Source organism: Hakea prostrata, chromosome 1, assembly GCF_041222555.1.
Source record: "Hakea prostrata isolate BN-2017 chromosome 1, UWA_Hpros_2, whole genome shotgun sequence".
NCBI lineage: Eukaryota > Viridiplantae > Streptophyta > Magnoliopsida > Proteales > Proteaceae > Hakea > Hakea prostrata.
This window is the reverse complement of record NC_142600.1, coordinates 65,273,665-65,292,782: the sequence shown is the minus strand read 5'-3', so window position 1 is coordinate 65,292,782 and position 19,118 is coordinate 65,273,665. Positions and strand designations below refer to the sequence as shown.

At 39.0% G+C, this 19,118-nt stretch overlaps 1 protein-coding gene and 1 pseudogene across 3 annotated transcripts; one reads left to right on the top strand and one right to left on the bottom strand.

Moving 5' to 3' along the window:
- Nucleotides 1–8,913: 8,913 nt before the first annotated feature.
- LOC149029436 (VAN3-binding protein-like) lies at nt 8,914–11,490 on the top strand. 2 transcript variants are annotated; one of them, XM_089141866.1, is made up of 6 exons: nt 8,914–9,241; nt 9,478–9,850; nt 9,980–10,156; nt 10,376–10,425; nt 10,520–10,577; nt 11,143–11,490. In XM_089141866.1, the coding sequence occupies exons 1-6, from the start codon at nt 8,924–8,926 to the stop codon at nt 11,370–11,372; spliced, it is 1,206 nt and encodes a 401-aa protein (XP_088997992.1). In that variant the 5' UTR covers nt 8,914–8,923; the 3' UTR covers nt 11,373–11,490. The 2 variants fall into 2 exon arrangements, with proteins under 2 accessions (XP_088997992.1, XP_088997993.1); XM_089141867.1 differs by lacking the exons at nt 10,376–10,425; nt 10,520–10,577.
- Nucleotides 11,491–11,536: 46 nt separating this feature from the next.
- LOC149029435 (formyltetrahydrofolate deformylase 1, mitochondrial-like) lies at nt 11,537–19,106 on the bottom strand (annotated as a pseudogene). Its single transcript, XR_016171164.1, has 8 exons — nt 17,513–19,106; nt 17,215–17,327; nt 16,481–16,631; nt 16,284–16,357; nt 16,041–16,200; nt 14,306–14,404; nt 14,108–14,195; nt 11,537–12,305 (listed from the first exon to the last, which is right to left on the bottom strand). The product of XR_016171164.1 is annotated as a formyltetrahydrofolate deformylase 1, mitochondrial-like (transcript).
- Between the last annotated feature and the right edge of the window lie 12 nt (nt 19,107–19,118).

The window sequence follows — 19,118 nt, the reverse complement described above, 5'->3', positions numbered from 1 at the left end:
GGATACTTCCCCTATGGCACCAACCAACTCGGACTACGTTGACCCCTAACCCTATGGTCATCCACATATAATGGACAGGATGCTCTCCATGTCCTCTCACGGGTCATTTCACCGGTCTTGAGCGCCCATGAGCCCTTGTCTATTATATGCAACCCTACCATCTCATGATGATAGTGGGCCTGCTTGATGCTCACAGGACCCAGCCACTGACATCACGGGTTAACCGGTTTCAATACCCCTACTGGAAGGGTAGTAGTACTCATGAGGTCACCTAGCCAAACACTTCTAGACATGCCCTACATATGTCAATCAGTAATTAGGGAAAGCGCCAAGGGCACCATCGGAATGCGGCCCACACCGCCTCCTTTGGTATCCTATGGCAGAAATGCTAAAAGGGCATTCCCCATTCCCCAATGTTACCTAGACAATCACATAAGATCACTAAGGCAATGGGCGAACCCATGACCCTAGTAGAAAATACAAGGTAGAGGAAATAATAATATTCATCCTCTTTCATCTCATACAATATCATACCATATTCATATCAATAACATAGGATTCAATAGCAAAGAGAAATACTTAAGCAATAAATCTTACATTCCATTCGTGCAAAGTCATACACATGCATATCATGGTAAATATAAATTTACAACAATTTATATCAATAAAGAAATTAAAATAACAACAATTAATTATGTATAACAAGGTTAGTTATTCCTCACCTTTATACTTTGCTCCTTTCTCCAAAGTCCAAGAATTCACTCCCACAAATTTGGTGACTAAAGATAATAATGCCTATTCATGCAAGAAATTAATAATCACAAATTAGAGTCCATTTGGGTTTCAAAGGATATCCCAAAATCTTCCCACAAAAATCCAAATCCTTACCCCTACTTTACAAAAGGGTAGTTCCCAACCTTACTAGTGAATGATCTCTTATTAACCACCGAATCGAAGTCTAAATGAAATGAAACTTTGGGGAAAACTAATTGGCAGCAAAAGGATCATACGGGTACCTTCAATTTGATTAAATTTGACCCATATCAAAAAGCCCCAAATTTGGCTCTCATAAATCACTCGTGGGTGACCCAGAGAGTCAAAATACGTAAACCTTAGCATGGGATATTACCATTACTCCCATACTCAAGGGAAACATTAATATAAGAAAAGATAAGCTTGTATGATACCTATTGTTGGAAAATGCCAAGTCAGCATTTGTCACATCAGTCTCCAATCAGTTTTGATGATGACAAACACTCTACTAATGTTTCCATGTAGATATGTTTTTGTCCAACTCATCACTAAAGAGAATCTCGATGTAAATATCCGGTTCAAAGAAATTTCCGGAGAGTAAAGCTCAAGATCAAACCATCTTAAACAAAGAACCAAAATTAAGAGGAGAGCATCAAGATCACTGATCAAGATCAAGTCAAAGACCAAGTCAAAGATCAAGACTTAGGCTAAATCAAGGCATAGGACACCTTTACATATACACACATGTAAATGCATCCATGATATGTAATCCATATTACTAGAGTGACCTAGGACATGTTAGTAAGGTGTACAACGCTTAGGATTGTCAAAAAGATCCGAAAATCCAAGCCATATCCCAGCCCAAAGTTGTTTAGAAAAACAGAGCCTAGACGGATGTCTGTCTGAGCAGACGGACGTCCGTCCTGCTTTCATAACTCGTTTCTCGAAACAACGAAGGCCGAGACGGAATTTCCGTCCTGGCGGACGGATGCCCGTCCGCGAGCCGATCCAGGCGGACGGATGACCGTCTGGGCGGACGGACATCCGTCTGGCCCAGATTTGACTATAACGGCTAGTTTAAAAAGAATATCTTCAACAACTGTTTTGTAACGGATACTTTTGAGATGGATGACCGTCTGGGCAGACGGACGTCCGTCTGGAACAAAATCTCGCAAAGATTTTATATCCGTTGGAGAAATGGGGAAAGTAGTAACTTGGGGTCTATAAAAGCCCAACCATCCCCATTTGAGAATCATCCTTCTCCCCCATCAAGCACATATTCACTCACAAGTGAAAAAGCAAAGTTTTGGTGTTTTCTTTATCATTATTGCTGTCCTCCTAACTCCGGTTAACTTTGAGGAATATTCCAAAGTTGAAGCTTTCACTGAAGCAAAGCCTGGAGTTATTGAAAGCCGTTGAAGTATATTGATGAGGGTTACTCTCCTTTGATAGGTAATATCTAATACTTTTCGTATTGTGAATTGGTTATTTTAATTCTAGTCTAGTTTGATTAGAATTCATTGTATTGGATACTCTTGTCCGTGAACGAAGATTGTATTGGATACTCTTGTCCGTGAACGAAGATTGTAAAGGGTACTCTTGCCCCGAAACGAAGATTGTAAGGGTTTGATTCTCTACCCATTGTATTGAAAGAGATTCGTTAGTGGAAACACTCTCTTGAGGCTAAGAGAGGAGTGGACGTAGACTCGTAGAGTCGAACCACTATAAATTCTGTGTTTTTGATTGCTGTTTTTCATTAGATTTTATCTTGAACTGTCAATCCATTTTGAAATTGCAACTAAACCGGAAAATTGTTATAAACCACTAGGTACAACCTAATCACCCCCCTCTAGATTGCACCAACACCTATCATTATTCCCTTTCATAGATCCCCATGAAAGAAGAGAAGAGAAACTCTCACCAACTATGATTAAAGAGAATGGTTAAAGAAAACTAACCTTTCCTAATAATTTTGCGAAGATTCGGATCACAGACACCTTCGGAAGAATGGAAATTGCTCCTCTCTTTTGTTTCTCCTTTTCTCCAAAGCCTCCGCCTCTTTCTAGCCTCCAAAAATGCGTTTACGGATGAGATAAAACATAAATAGGGTTTAAAAATCCGAATTTCCATTTTTGCCCCTAAACAGAAAATTGGGTGGGGGTTGGTTCACCCAAACGGCCCAATCTTCCATCCCATGGTTGGACTCCCAAACGGACTCTGATTTTTAGTGATTTTTGGCTCATTGGAAAGGTCTTTCGATGACCTTTGATTTGATATCTTATTCGCATCAATCAGATTCTCCGACATCAATCTATGGTCATTCAAATATCACACTATTTACATCATTGTGATTAATCTTCTCTCTTCATTTAAACTCTAGGAGAGTTGTTGAGTCATTACGAGGGTCATCCACCAACACTAGGTCCATTTTCAAACCTTAGGGCTCGACTTAAATGGTCCACGATTTTTGCATAATCAAGGCCCAGGTTCTTGGTCTTAATACCATGGGTTAAAGGGATAGAAATCCGGGGGATTTCACAAATCATGACCATAGATAACACTCCAAAGTAGCCATATCAACCCTTCGTTTTATGATGTCATCGAAAGTCACTAAGAACACTAACGGACCATAAGGTCCAAAACCCACAATAAAAGGAGCAAGGATCCATCCTCTCATTTTCAATGATCGCTAAGCACATATAGTATGATAACGTGCTATGGTGGAGCATTTTATACACAATAGAATGTATGTCTCTCTTAACACCATACATGTCTTAATCTAGTCACAACCTCTTGCACCTAACTCGACTTTCTTTATTGTCTCCACTCTAGCGCCATATAAAGTACTCGCACATGGCTTATATAGGCAACATGAATAGTGGGAACATTCATGTCGATTCACTTTACAATAGAGAAACTCATATTGATTCAAAATCAAGGCGACATCATGATTATGAATTGACCTACACAAATTCATTCACAACTCGTCTCATCTTTGCTAGCCTCCAAAGCATCATAGGTGAATGCTCGTGATCTTGAAAACTCACTTGTTCCCAATTGCCTTTTGACCCGACGGTAAGTCAACCAAGTCCCAGACATGATTAACTTTCATCGACTCCAACTCTTCCTCTATCGCTTTCAACCATTCCTTTGAGTTTGTCCCCCCAAGAGCTTCCTGCACGCTCTTCGGTTCATGCTCATCGATGGGGTCATCTCACAATTTGTCTCTTCAGGAGCTATCATGTAGGCTTCATCCTATGTAACGTCAACGAGGAACTAGCCCACACTCATTATGACGCAAGTGCATGTTAGATTGCTCACCTTGGAAGGTAGTTATCACATCTGCACTCCCACTTCCACTAGAATCTTTTGGATGAACCCCATGTTCATTATCCAGAGTCTGAATCCCTGGAGCGACAAGATAACTAACTTGTATCTTAAAGAATTCCGATGATTCTTTGCTAACTCTTGCAAGAGATGAAATATCATTTTCCAAGAATGTTGCATCCCTAGACTCAAGTTTCATTCACCTCTCACTCTAATCTAGCCCAACAAAAACATGTTTTTTTGAGAGTTCAAAATATCTTACAAAGATACACTTTCTTCCTCTGGGTCCTAGTTTCCTATACTGGTGAGAGGTAGAGTGAACATATGCTGTGCATCCCCATGCGCGCAAGTAACTCAAATCTGACTTCCTCCCAGTCCACAATTCATATGGTATGGAAGGAACCGATTTGGTTGGAACCCTGTTGAGGATATAGGTCACAGTCAGCAAAGCATCTCCCCAATAAGAGATGCGTGGATTTGCCTGTGCCATCATGGATCTCACCATGTCTAGCAAGGTTCTATTTCTCCTCTCATCAACCCCATTTTGCTATGGAGTCCCTATAATAGTAAGTTGCCTAGATATCCCATTTTCATCGCACAACCCTTTGAACATATCGGAGAGATACTCTATACCTCTATCCGTTCTAAGAGTTTTAATCATTTTATCTAACTAATTCTCAACTAAACTCATAAAGTTCTTTAAACATTCTGGAACTTCTGACTTGTGAGAAATTAGATAAATGTGACCATATCATGTATATTCTAGTATGCACAATAATGGGTCCACACACATTTGAATGAATAAGTTCTAGAGGAAGAGAGGCTCTCAAAGCCTTTTTAAATGGCTTTCTAGTTGCTTTCCCTACAAGACATGATTCACTGGTTGGCAAATCAGATAGTGAACCTTGGCCTAAGAGACCTTTTCTTGCCAACCTATTCATCCTATCTAAGCCAATATGTCCTAATCTAGCATGCCACATATTGCCAACTTGTTCAGTCTTTTATCTTCAGCACTTGATTAATCACAATCCCCTCTCATGCCACTGATTGATGCTCATATTCTGAGTCTCTAGTGCGAAATTGCATTTCATTCAAAGAAAGACATTTTACATTTGCCTCTTTAGTGATATACAGAAAAAATCAATTAAGGCATATTGTTGTTTTTATTATCAAAGTATTTATATTACTTTTCAATTTCTTTTCTTCAATTGGTAGTATATTTAGTTAGAACCTTATACCTAACTATTGGTATCTCATACCTCTATTTACAATTCCGGTAAGTTAAAGAAAAGAAATTTAAAGGAAGGAAGAACATTTTGGCATAAAATAATTGTATTCTTAATTTTATTCTTTTGGATACTACAATAGAGGCATAAGCAAAATGTCATTTTATTTTGACTGAAAATAATTTTGATCAAACTTTGGAGATCCAAATAAAAATTACTCTTTTTTATTTTTTCTGAGAGGGTTCTTTAGACAGTCTAAGAACATGTTCAAGCAAGCAAAAGCTTTGGATCATGTACTTATGTAATGAGGTATTTCATACTTTAAGAGCTAATCACATAGAATCTAATGTTTTGGGAACAAAATCACTTTCTTGTGGATCTCATGATTAGCTTATATGGTGTCTAAGTGTACAGTGATTTGTTGGAGACATGAGGTTTTGACTTTTGGGTTGGTTGTGTGCAAAACTCTTACCTTTTTTTTTTTTTAACTAGAAAATGACTTATTTAAAAGTCCACCGATAAGCAATGATCTTTAGCTCAAAAGTAGACTCCATCATCTAATGGGTCTGGCCAACATATATCATACAAGGAGAAGAAGCTTCGAGATAGTGAAAGGACAAGGGGGCCATCAACATATTGATGAATTAATATGTCTATGAATCAAAGGAGGAGCCCGATAAATCAACTCAGACCCTTGGATGGGCAACACATGGCGTGAGTTGGTACTAAGCATAGTCAATGGCTCAAAGGGGGGATCCACAAGTTTTGCCATTCCATTTTTAGTAATTCTGAATTCATTCTATGAATAAAAGGGCTGAGTTAAATTGTAGGGGGCAGAAAGAAAATTTTGATTTCCAAATAGAACTCAAGCTTGAAGGTCTCTTTAAGATTTGTGAATCCCCTGTTACTTGTGTGGTTTTATTTTTCATAACTAACATTTTTCTTTTTGTTAACAAGCTCCAATGTAGGCTGACTTATTTAGATACTAGAAGGTATATTCCAGACTCATGATCAATGCCTGATATGTAAGTATTGAATGTCTCTTCGAGGGATTTTAGGAGAGCTCTCCAATAATTTATGTGAGGTATCAGATATCATGTACTTGCTGATCATTCCACCAAAACAGTTGTGTTCTATGAATATTATGTATCTTACTTTATGTTGTTATTTGTTAGCGTTGGGAATGATTTAGTGGTTAAAGGGCAATTCACAAAAAGTATTTGCGATACATTTTTCATGTAACCTGAGGTCAAGGTATCAAAAGGGCTCGCAACAAAAATTGTAGGGTTAGACTTTGTAGGAAAACTACAACCTTGGATCTGCCTGTGTGAAAATTTTCGGCACCAGGTTCACCCTTTTATTGATAGGCTGTCACGGATATAGGTAAGTGTAGTTGAAGAGGGTGGGACTCTAGAGTTTGTAAGCGACTATATCACGTGATGAAGAGTATCCAGAAGGGACTCTAGAGTTTGTAATCCAGGAGGACTCTAACTTTGTAATACGATCTCTGAAGACCATAATATAATGGGACCCAAGCAATGGGAAAAGGGAGAACAAGTTTAATATCTTCCCTAAATCTTCTCTCTCTCTCTCTCGGTCTCTCTCCCTCTCACTCTCTCTCTCTCTCTCAGTCTCTCTCTCGATTTCTCTAAGCATACGTCCTCACCAGATCCGAGTTCCCTCAATTCAACATTGGATCTGACATAGGCACTAACTGTTAATTTACAATCCCATGTTTTTCTATTTTGGAGAAACATTTACCATTTGTTTTTTTATTTATATTCTAAACATTTCCCAGTAGTTCTTGTATGTGCAACGGAATCTTTGGTGAAACATTCACTCTCTAGACGGACCTAAATGCGCAGGACTGTCATGCAATACATTTTGGTCCGTTGGATTCAACGGTCAAGATTAAATTCTTGACCGAAATTTTGGATCCAACGGTTTGAAATTTTGTTTGAACGTCATGCGCATGACTGAAGTAATTTCGCTCTATAGATAGGCAAATAGATTGCAAAACCAGATCGGACCACCTGGTCTAAATATTACTTGCTGGATCACTGGAGTAGGGAAGAGACAAAGAGAGAAAGGAAGAGTGGGCGTGGGGATAGCTTACTTATTGTTGATTTCTGCTAGAAGGGTATATATGTGGGTTCCATAATGGGAATACTGTAAAGAAGTAAGAAAAACATGCTTTGAGTGGTGTTCCCAAGTAAGCAATCCAACATTCATGAAACCCTCTTGAGTCTTGATTATGGCTGTCCTACTCTTCAGACTGACTGAACATAATTTCAAGCGAACTTAAGAAAGCTTCAATATTTGATAATATCCATCTCTTACGTATCAGAGATCTTGTATATACAATGAGGTACGGAACACTTTAGAAGCCAATTCACCACAGAGAATCCAATGCTTTCAGAATAAAATCGCTCGTGGATCGATTTCATGATTGATTTCATACACTCACGTGAACGTTGATTTGTGAGAGACATGCGGTTTTCACTTTTGAGTGGGTTGTGTTCACAACTTCTACTCATTTTCATCTTACCCTGAAAATGACTTACAGAAAGGCCTCCGACAAGCAATTATCATTAGCACTAAAGTAAATCTGGCCAACATATATCATAGAACAGGCAATTATATCTTCCATAGAGTGCTTATCTGAAGCATGAGTTGGTACCCAACTGGCCCCAACATCTGTTTACTATGACTGTTCAAAGCTTAGGCAACATTGATTGGTTTACACTGGCATCAAACCTTGATTATCTTTTACAACTCCCAACATAAAAAACAGAGCAGGGCCGGACGATTTTAAGAGACGTATCGTTTTTGTATTGAATTTATTTTAGTGCAATTCTATGGAGAGACATATCGATATCCATCGTATCTGTTGTATCCAATATAGATATGTATTGACTAGTATCTTGTCCTATCATGTGATACTTTAAACTTGCAGAAGAGTAACACGGTTGCAATTTCATCGGATCATGCCGGTTTTTGGGTTCACCAGAATTTTGGAATCTACTGACTGACCTCACCTAGTTTGAAACCTAGTCTTTATAGGGATTTTAATAAACCATTAATTATTAGTATTTTGTAAGGTATAGAGCTAAAAAGGGGAGAGAACCACCCTTTTTTTGTGCTTTCCGTAGGTTCCTCAAAGCCCAAGAGAGAGTCATGAGTGTAGACAATGGAGTAATTCATTCATTCATTCATTCCATTTCTATCGTCAGTCTCACGCATTCAACTACAGAAAGTTATTTATACACTAAAGCCCAAGAAAGACTGACGCAGAACCCACCAGCATAACATATATACTCATTTATTATTAAACATGTTAATATAATATCAATGAAAACAGGGAGAGGTGATGTGTTGCAGAAGTAGATGCCGTTTAACAAGGAGAATGTTTTCTGGAGATTTTAGATTTGAACCAATCAGTGAAGCATTGGGTCTGAGACATTTCCAGAACTGTAGCTTTTAAGGTTGGAATTCATCACAGTAAGAGTATAAACTCCACCTAGTTTCAAAGGTTGAACACCAAGCACAAAGCTTCATCCTCTGCCACACAATCTAAGCTGTCTCTCTTAAACTTGCAGATATGCGGCCAGAAGCTGATGAAACACAGTAGAGAAGTGTCAAAAATAAGGAGTGAACACATGGATAGTGGTAGATATATGAGCTGGAAGAACAATTCAATGGGACTTTATGGGTTAGAGAATGTACACGAAGATGAAGAGCTGGACATAAATCTATCTTTGTCATCAATCCCTCCACCCCAAACACCCAAAGAGCCAATGGAGTTCTTGTCAAGATCATGGAATCTCTCTGCTGCAGAAATCTCCAAAGCTCTGGCTCACAAGCAGGAAGCTTTTCGTCCAGACAATAATCCATATGCATTCTCAATCCCAGAGACCATTATGGAGTCGCATTATGTAAGATCCCTTGACTGTCTATTTCTTCTTGACCAACACCAAGCCACTTGAAAATGGCATTGGTTTGGTTTTCATTTTCAAGCAGCTTAGTTACATAAATCTCGCCATCAAAAACATCAATAGCAACTTGAGATATCATCTTTCAATGTCCCAGAGCAGGGCTTAGTTTATCTGTTGTAACCCTGCATGATGGATCAATGCTGAAATGCATCATCAGTAACCATTACTTTCTGCAGGTGTGGGGAATAGTTAACTCAGTTAATGCTTGGAGAATACCACTGGTTGGGAAATGGTTCCATAGCATGGAGTCCAACAATAACAAGAAGAAAGAGAAGGCGCGAATAGAAAATGCTCGTGTCCATGCTGCTCTTTCTGTGGCAGGAGTTGCTGCAGCCTTAGCTGCTGTGGCTGCAGCAGAAAACTCCAATGGCAAAAGCTCAAAGGTGACTGCAGCTTTGGCATCAGCTACGGAGCTTTTGGCATCGCACTGCATTGAGATTGCTGAATTGACAGGAGCTGATCATGATAGGGTGGCATCTGTTATCAAATCAGCAGTTAATGTTAGATCTCCGGGTGATCTGATGACCCTCACAGCTGCTGCTGCCACTGGTATCTTCTATGTCATTTGGATTTTTAAATTGATTTCCCAGAATACTGATAAAATTGGTCACCAAAATATGCTGGTGATAGTCCATCAGACAATCTTCATTCATTAAAATACTTTGGTTTCTTTCTAAGCATTGCGCGGAGCTACTGCCTTGAAAGCAAGGATTTCCAAGGAAGTGAAGAACCATGCAGCAATAAGTCCGCATGACAGAGGTGCTACTCCAATCTTCTCTTCCACTGCTTGTGAGAATGACATGGAGATTCAGAATACTCCCTGCAAAGGTGAACTCCTTCACCGAACAAGAAAAGGTAATCTAATGTATCTCAAATTTGCATAATGGAAAAGCTTTTCATGCTTACTCAACAACTACTTGAGAGAACCACAATAAGAATTCACGGAAAATTTGTCTACTTTTCTCTCCTGTATCTGAATGCAAAGATACAAGTGCTTTGCCTAATAATGTTTTACTCCCTGAGAATTATCCAAGAAGAACTAAATATTAAGAACCTTCTGAGTGGATTTTGCAGGTGTGATACGCTGGATGCAAGTCACCATCTACCTCAACAAGAAATCGCAAGTAAGAAGTATCTTATTTTAGGGGGGGAGGGGGAAGTATGATAACAGTTTCCATCTAAGAACATCCCTAATTCATTTTGTAATCAAATTCACAGGTCATGGTTAAACTCAAAAGCAAACATGTTGGTGGAGCCTTCTGTAAGAGGGATAAATGTAAGATTTCAGTTTCAACCGTGAACAGTCCAAACTATATTGCATTAGACTTTGGTTAGATGCTTAATTTTGATTAAATGTTTGTGAGCTTTCTGGCTTTCAATCTTTTAGTGATGGAACTCATCTAATGAGCCACTCAGACTGGAGAAAATTTGCATCGTGTTATATGAAAATTGATGATTTGTGCCAAATATACTTTTATTTTAGATAAGGCCACAATGTAGATTTATAGACAATTAACCTTATCTATAAAGCAGGCCAAAGTTGAGGCCTGTAACCAATTCAGCATTACCCGGATGAACAGATTATTGATAAAAAGAAGAGTTTGATGCCATTTTCAGGCTGTGGCAACTTAAGGATTCATTAGAACTTACAGGGTCCAACCCAAAGGTTGTGATGTATATTTCTGGCATCAGAGTACTGATACACATCCAGGAACAGGGTAGTCTCCTTCTTGGAAAACTTGCTAGTTTTCTCTTGTGCTAATATCTGGGGTGCTGTAAAGTTGGTGATTAAAGGGGAATGTCACATGTTCCTAACATTCTTCTGCAAAAATCTTGGCCAGGTGCTGTATACAGTGTATGTGATGAGAATTCAGAATGGTCTACAATGAAAGAAAAGGATGGTGTGGAAGAAGACTGCTTTGGATTGAGAACTTCTCAGGGTCTTCTGGAGTTCAGGTGCAAAAGCAAGGTCCACAAGCAGAAATGGGTCGATGGTGTTAGAAGTCTGCTACACCAAGCTGGCTGTATCAAAGAAACAGAAAACTCCATGGAGTTTTTAAATATTAACTGACAATCTCCTTTGCAAGTAACTTTGTAAGTTCCATAAAAGAAGAGAATATATATGAGAAGCTGTAGGCTATACATACTACTACTAAATAATAAAGAGATCTTACAGACATTTCTGCTTTCCCAAACCATAGATCCCAGTAAGACTTGCACTGACATTCCAATCCCCAGGGCAACCTGGATTGTACTGTTTTCAAATTTTACAGGTTGCCCTGGATAAATTCTACCCAAAAAAGCACAAATCATGAGTGCAACTTCATTTGAAAAATTGACCTGAGAAAAATCATAATAATTTCTAAGTCGCTCCTTTCTTTCTTCCCTTTTTTTCCTATTGAATCTATGGTGAAAATCAAGCAACAATCCCAAACTAAGAGCTGATCCATTACCTGAGCAAATTGACTTGGCTGAATCAAATGAACCAGACTATGTTTAAGCTACGATAATAATATTCTCAACAGGTAAGTCAATTTCAAAGTATGCTGAGTCAAAGCTGATTTTTCCAAGAATTTGATAACAATGAAGACAAACTGTTTACCAACATTAAATGTTATCATAGAAATTTAGTCATATTTTTATGTTCTCAATCCCTTCTTTGAGATTCTTAATGATGACTGTGCAAAAAACTCAGCTGAATTTTAAAACCAAGGAAAGACCAAAAAAGTAGTAAATGGAAACTGAATATAACTGCTGATACTGGTGAGACAACAGAAATACGATTTTATATATAATTGGCAGCAGTTACATTGTACAATTCTTGCAATACTATATTTTGTCCATTCCAATTTCCATTTCAGAATACAACAGTCTTGTTTTCATCATAGGGTAACACTCAGAGCTCACAATATGATTTTGTTGCCTTCTCCAGGCATTGTTTCTCCAAGTTCTCTGATTTCTGAACAAAACTCCGAAGGTTATCTCAGTGAGAGACTCTCTCTACCTATAAACACAAAATTTATCATGATGTTTTATTCAGGTTGGATCTGCCTTGTTGCATTCATTATAAGCATACCATCAGCATTATTTAAAAACCAAGAACATGTAAAGCTGTACTGCTTCATGTGTAAGAAACTAGTAAAACATATAATAATCACAGAGGATCAAAGACAAAGAATAACAAGAATACAATATCTAATGTGCTTTCATTTAGTAAAGTGGGGGAAGGGGGTGGAGGACTCATTGAACTTCAGAGATGCACTGCATGCATGTTTTAAAATAGCCCAGCGCTTCAAAAGCAGGGTTGGGAGGAGGAAGACAAAAAATCATATCACAAAAATTTCAAGTACAAATATAGAAAATACCTTACTGTATTTTGCATTATAAAATAAATAAAAAGATAATACATCTGTTCAAACCACTATTAACCAGGTTGCAGGATGATGTGGCGACTGGGAGATGGAAAGATAGGTCTAGGTTCAGAATAGCTACTTTTCAGATTTCAGAACCCAATTCATTATAATAATTTTCCCCTGTGTTGGCATGCATTTAAGTATTTTTTTTTACAAACCCAACCCGCCCCCGCCCCCGCATAGTAATATATATAGTTGGCCAATTAATGAAGGTTGAAAGTTGAGAAGGAAGCAGTGGACCTTCAAATTCTACGGGTAAGATCTGAGCTCCATCCAATCTGCCAGATGGAAGATATTTGGGCTGTTCTTTTCAGATAATTGTTTCCCTTACAAATAGAAAAAAAGTTGCACAAATTTCCAAGGGTTTTAGTTTAGAAGAGTTCCTTCAATGTTAACAATTTTCTTTTGTTTTGAGTAGTTCCTCAACCAAAGAAAAAAGAGGAAGTACGTGAGGAAACCAAAAACTTGAATAAACTAACATCTGGGAAATAATCTGGACACTTCTTTCTTCTAAGCTAGGATGGAAAAAAATAAAAACATCAACAGAAGTGGATGAAGGCACTGCTCTAATCTCAAATAGTATTCCAGGAATTTTCTAGATTTCAAAACAAATCAAATACCAAGTTAACAAAGCAGTACTGTCCCCCTGCTTCAACAAAAGGGTATAGGTGACGTACCAAGCAATAGACCTCAATGGTATTCTCCCCATACTTTGATGTCTAGTAGTGACCAAAGTTCACAGGCCACCCTTCATGGCATTGATCTACAGTTCCAATGATGAACGGAAATCACGTGAACTGAAGTTTTTGAATTTTGAAAAGGCTATCAGGCATTCTATCGGTTTCCCTTTGTAGACCCAACATTCAAACTTATGCAATCTGAAAATCTCTGATTCTAGCAGAGCTAGTAATTAAATCAGTGATTAGATGAGAGGCAAAGGAAGCACTCATTAAGGAAAGATATCAGATCACCGGAAGTGGAGGGAAAAGAGATGTGGCAGGCTTGGGAGAAGGATGAGAGACAACATGTGGAAGATGAGAGAAGGGAATAAAAGAAGAAAAATCAGTAAAAGACAGCGTATCATTTTACTGATACTGACTGACACATTTAACAGGGTTGCAGAAGACTTGGCCCAGATTAAATTTCAGAAGTCTTGCCCCTTTTATCTAATTGTATACTGTTCATATATCTGTAAGAAGAATTTGAAGCATCCAAAAACTATTGGCTTTGTGAATTTCCTGGTAAAAACTAATCCTCCCAGCAAGAAATGGCCAATCCCGAGAAAATTTCAAATATCATAAATTTTTCAAGTTTTTGTAAAAGTAATTTTAATAGTTTTTCTGAAAGTAATGTTTATGTAATTCAAAGAGAAAGTAAGTAGGGGGAAAAATACCATCTGCTCAATGATTGGTCCCTGCATCCAGTTCTTCAGTTACAAAGTGACTGGTCGCACCAATCAGCTTTACACCAGCATCAAAAGCCTGTCAAAACTGTGTTGCAAATCAAACAGCTAGAATGACAAGAAGATACAAATACTGAACAGTATGATAATTTACACAAAGAAGAGAAAGAAAGGAAAAAGAATTTGAACCTGTTTAGCAGGATTTCCACACTTGAATGAAGGCAAAAGTCCATGGTGAATGTTAATTACATTCTTCCCATAAGTCTCCAGAAAGTTTCTAGATAAAATCTGCAGTCAGATACTGATATCATGTGCCCAAACATAACAGAAGAAATTAGATCAAATCAACATCTGCACAAAAGTAGCGGCAAGAAAAGGAAAACAAGATGAAGACACCAAGTTAGATGATTTAACAATTGTCATCAGAACTGAAGGAAGACTACCCTCCCAGCCAAGATTATATAAAAACTGCAGAGAGGGGGCTTGGATGACCAGTCAGAAGGTCTTTTACATGGGTTTAAATCCTCTGCGGCCCTCATTCTGCGGCCATCCAGCGGCCCGTTGAGGAATGAGCGCCATGTGTCACATGCAAAATCTGATGCGTTGATTGTTTACATACTTTGTTTCTCTTTTGAACCATTCTGACTGCCCGGTCATCTCAACCGGTTGACACCTCTTTGTTGCCCTCCGCCATCCCCGGGTGCGCTGGCCGGGTGGCGCGGGTCGTTCTTTCTGTCGTTCTCCTTTGCTGTGTCCTTGCTCCGGTTCTCCTGTCGTTTATCATCTGTTCTTTTCGTCTCTTTTTCTCCTGGTTTCTCTTTCTCTCGCTTACTCTGTGTAATTCTGGTTTCGTTTTCGTCCCCCGGTTCGTTTTTCTTTTTGGGGTACTTGTTCGTCTTGATCTGTGCTCTTCTGTTTTCTTTTCGGTCAACCGCTCTTCTTTCTTCCTTCTTTGATCTCACTTTCTGATATTACTGGAGTTTGGTTCTTACTGTCGCAGCTCGTCTGCGCGGGTCTTTGCTCCAGTGTTGTGGCATTCCTCTTTTGTCCAGGGGTGCTTTATCGCACGCCCACTCAGCCATTCTCTTTTCTTGAAAAATGGATTTCAGAAACAACCAGCTCAATTAATCAGCAACAAACTCTTCAGAAACAAAAAGTTGATGATTTGGGCAAAGAAAGAATTATGCAGATTCTAAATGGTCGGTTTCTCCATTGCCGTCATCGTAATCAATCACCGTCGCGTCGCGGCTGTCGCGTTCTTCCGGTGTCTTCATCCCCGGCTGGTGTTGCGTGTTGTGTATTTGGTTTTTCCTTTTATTTTAAGCGAATCGAGGTTCGGGGTGAGTGAGGATTGGAGTATTGTTGGATAACCGGTTGGTAGATGCCGGGCTTGTCAATGGTTCACAGGAGAACGGTCGTACAATCACGCTCTGATTTTGCGTGACCTGGCGCTCATTCCTCACGGGCCGCTGGTGGCCGCGTGGGGCCGCGGTTTCCCTTTTCCTTTACATGAAGATGTTGTTCTGTTATGGTGTAAAATCTAATCCTCCAAATCATGGATGTCTCCGAAGAGACCCAACTGTGATTTGAACTCATATGCCCTTATAATTTAACATGGGAAGAATTATAATAGAAACACTAATTAGTTCAAATTAAACTACAGGCTGGACCAAGCCTGACCCAAGACTAAAGAACATAAAAATAAAGATAATAAGAACTATGTCAGAAAATATTTCCCTGCTGTATTACTGCTGGGCAGCAGCTCCAAAGCACAATTTGGACATTTTCTTCAAGATGCAGGTCTTTGGATTTGCACCAAGCACCATTGTCATAAGTGATATATAACAGTAACCTACTTGGTTTACTGAAGGAGCAGCAACTCTAACAAATCTGAATGATGCAAAGACTTGAGGATTAAAGTTACCTGCATGTATCTAGCTAGCACTAGAGAATCAGTGTCATGAACCAAATCTAAGACTTCACTTTCTCTTTTATCCATTGGAGTAGCAGACAAAGAATGGTATGGAATTCCATGCCTTTCAAGAAAGCACATAACATGGGTGTTTGGACCTCTGTAATGATAACTGTAGGAAGATATTGAGAACTGTAAGTGGATAGTTTAGAGGCCAAAATCTCATCTAGGAAAGTGTCTTTTCTGATATGTCACCTTATAACACGAGTTATATCAAGAGGAAGTCTCCCATCCTGCCATGCATGTAACAAATCAACCAGACAGTGGTCCTGCATAGGAATAAGAACATTTTCAATAATGATGTTGCAAACACCCAATAAAAAAAGACAGATAAGCATTCATCTTCCAACTCTTCTTCTGGGGGTGGGGGAGGATGGAGAAGAAAATTTCACCTGTTTTGAAGCAAGAACTGCTATTTTATATTCAGGGTCAAACTCAGGAACTCAAACAACAGATTTAACTGCATCAAACATATCCGAGAGCCTGAGGAAATCGTCATTCATTTCATCCTGCCGCCATCTGAGGGGGTCAAAGATAAACTAGCTGCCAGTTGTATTGGAATTCAGTATCTTTTTACACTGCTTGATTCATGCATCAAATTTACTATAATTTCAATCAAACTTGCACTGATAACTCAAAACAGAGCAAGAATGGAACCCACAATCTGCATCATGAATAGCGTCATTACTTGTGTGAGAATGTAATATGAAGAGGGGATACCCCTTTCCTGGAGTACATGATACTGTAACTACTTTCTCAAACGATCCAAACGCATGAATCCAGTCCTTGAACACATTCACACAAACACACTACATGCAATAAGTAGAAAAATAAATATTTTACTCATCCCACACATACGATTGACACAATTTTACACATATTGGAAATCCCATGTATTTTTGCTCCCACCTAGAATGTTGTGATTTGTTTTCCAAAGAATGGTCTTCTGGTTTGTCCAAGTTTAATAAGATAGTTTCCTTTTGAAGAACTGCCACAGCCGATGGGCCTCACAGGGCACAACTTAAGAACAAATTGGAAATGAATTCAAAGGAGATAAATATACGGATGGGGTGCCATCACAAACATATAAAACACCGAAATAGTCACCAATGGGGGGAAAGTAAACCTTCTAGAATAGAAGACCTGTTTGTTTTCAGGAACAAAGACGTCGACATTGAAAATGCTTCCCCCTCTCACGGCAATGCATTCCGATAGGTTGGCGACAATCCCAATTTCATCCTGTAATAGAGTATTACACAAACAAATTAAAACCCATTACAGAAAGCCAAAATTAGATTCCCACCAATCAATACATTCTTAGTTAAGGGAGTTAGTGATTGGGAAAAGGGAATTACAGGAAATTTGCTTTCTTCTTTCTTCTGAAAACAAGGCAAATTCTGGAGAGTAAGAGAGAGGGAAATTACGGGGCAGTGAAAGACGTGGATTCCAAGACTGGGACTGGAAGTGTCTCCGGGTAATCGCCATGAACTGAAAGCTCTCCTCGTGAATCCGACAAGTTGTGGAAAGCTGGAAGAAACCCTTCGAAGAATTTGTTGGGTCATGGCTTCGAACACGCAGACAGATGAAGACAGAGAGTATCTCTGCGACTGCTCTTCCCCCGCGGCCACTCGAAAAGCCAACCAATAATCTTCGTCTCTACCAGTAGCAGATAACTTCCACAATACCGGCCCATAACGTGCCTTACGGATTTTTCCGCAGAAATTTTTTTGAAACTCGCACGAGCTACGCGCCACACACCAGCATCCCATCTCCTCCGTCTGTTCCGTGAATTCAATAAGACCAATCGATTTTGAGGCCCCACCATCATTCTGGGTCCCACCTCAGCACAACCCATTCCAGTGCCGACCAGTCGGTGATACGAATGGATACATCTCTTAAAATCACCTGATCCATATATATTCAATGTCGATACTTTAAGCCTTGACCACAAGTCCGAATCACCTTCCCCTTAGGAAAGAGTTGTGTGTTCTCTTACGTTTCTCCACTGTACAATAAGGATGTGATCCATGTGAAATCTACTGGCAATCTTACCTCTAATTTATTTTATCAATATTTCAAAGTGGACTCTAACCTTTATTATGTGGTGGATAGGCAAACCACATACCTCTCTTTTGACGGCAAAGTGATCAAGACTCTTCAACCATAGCATTTGACCACCAAAATGCCATTCTAGAAAGAGTTAAAGAAACCCCATTCTTCCTCTTGAAAGTCCTTCCCCGGCGTTAATGAATAATGATGCATCTAGTCTGTCTCTGTTTCACCCTTTGAGATTTGTTTCTATTGTAGCTCTTCTTGAATGAGATTTTTACGTTAAAGAAGAAATGGAGAGATTCTCAAGTGGTTTTTGTTGTGTTTAATCAGTCCATTTCTGCTAAAACTAGAAATGGGTTTCTTTTGATTTCTTTTGCAGCTCAGCAGGTTTCGGAGATAGAACCATCAAGCCCATTTAGGAACTTAAAGAGAGTGTTGGCGATGATGATAGGAGCCATTCTATCTATCCACTACGAATCCAGATCCTCTCCACCCTGTTGGGGATGGATGCACAACCATGAAGAAGAACACAAGTAAAACATGCCCACAATAGCACAGAATTTAACGAGGTTCGGCAAAACTACCTAGCCCAGAGAGAAAAAAAAGATCTTCCACTATTTTAAAAAACCTCACCACTTTCACACCTCACTAAAAGCTAACATTTGCTTGCTCCCCCGTCCCCTTCAGAGAGGGGATCCCCAAGATGGATTCCCCAATTTCCTTGTATAGATTGATTGATTTAGGTTATCCCACAAAGATTATTTATAAAAACCATAATCCCTATATGATTACAATTTTATACATGTAAAAGTAATTAACTTAAAATCTTAATCCAATTGCAAATACAAACAAATAATTATATGGACCCATAGATACAAGACATCCAAACCCAACAATCTCCATAGTGGCTTGAATTTTGCAAACCATCTTGAAGAATACCGTTGTTGATGTGTCTCTGCAAACACCTGTCTCGTGTAT

What these genes read in the sequence shown, in the direction of transcription:
- LOC149029436 (XM_089141866.1), top strand. Translation starts at nt 8,924, where the DNA reads ATGAAACACAGTAGAGAAGTGTCAAAAATAAGGAGTGAACACATGGAT. An exon ending in CACAGCTGCTGCTGCCACTG is followed by an intron (nt 9,851 to 9,979) that starts GTATCTTCTATG and finishes TTTCTTTCTAAG; the next exon opens with CATTGCGCGGAGCTACTGCC. An exon ending in ACCTCAACAAGAAATCGCAA is followed by an intron (nt 10,426 to 10,519) that starts GTAAGAAGTATC and finishes TCAAATTCACAG; the next exon opens with GTCATGGTTAAACTCAAAAG.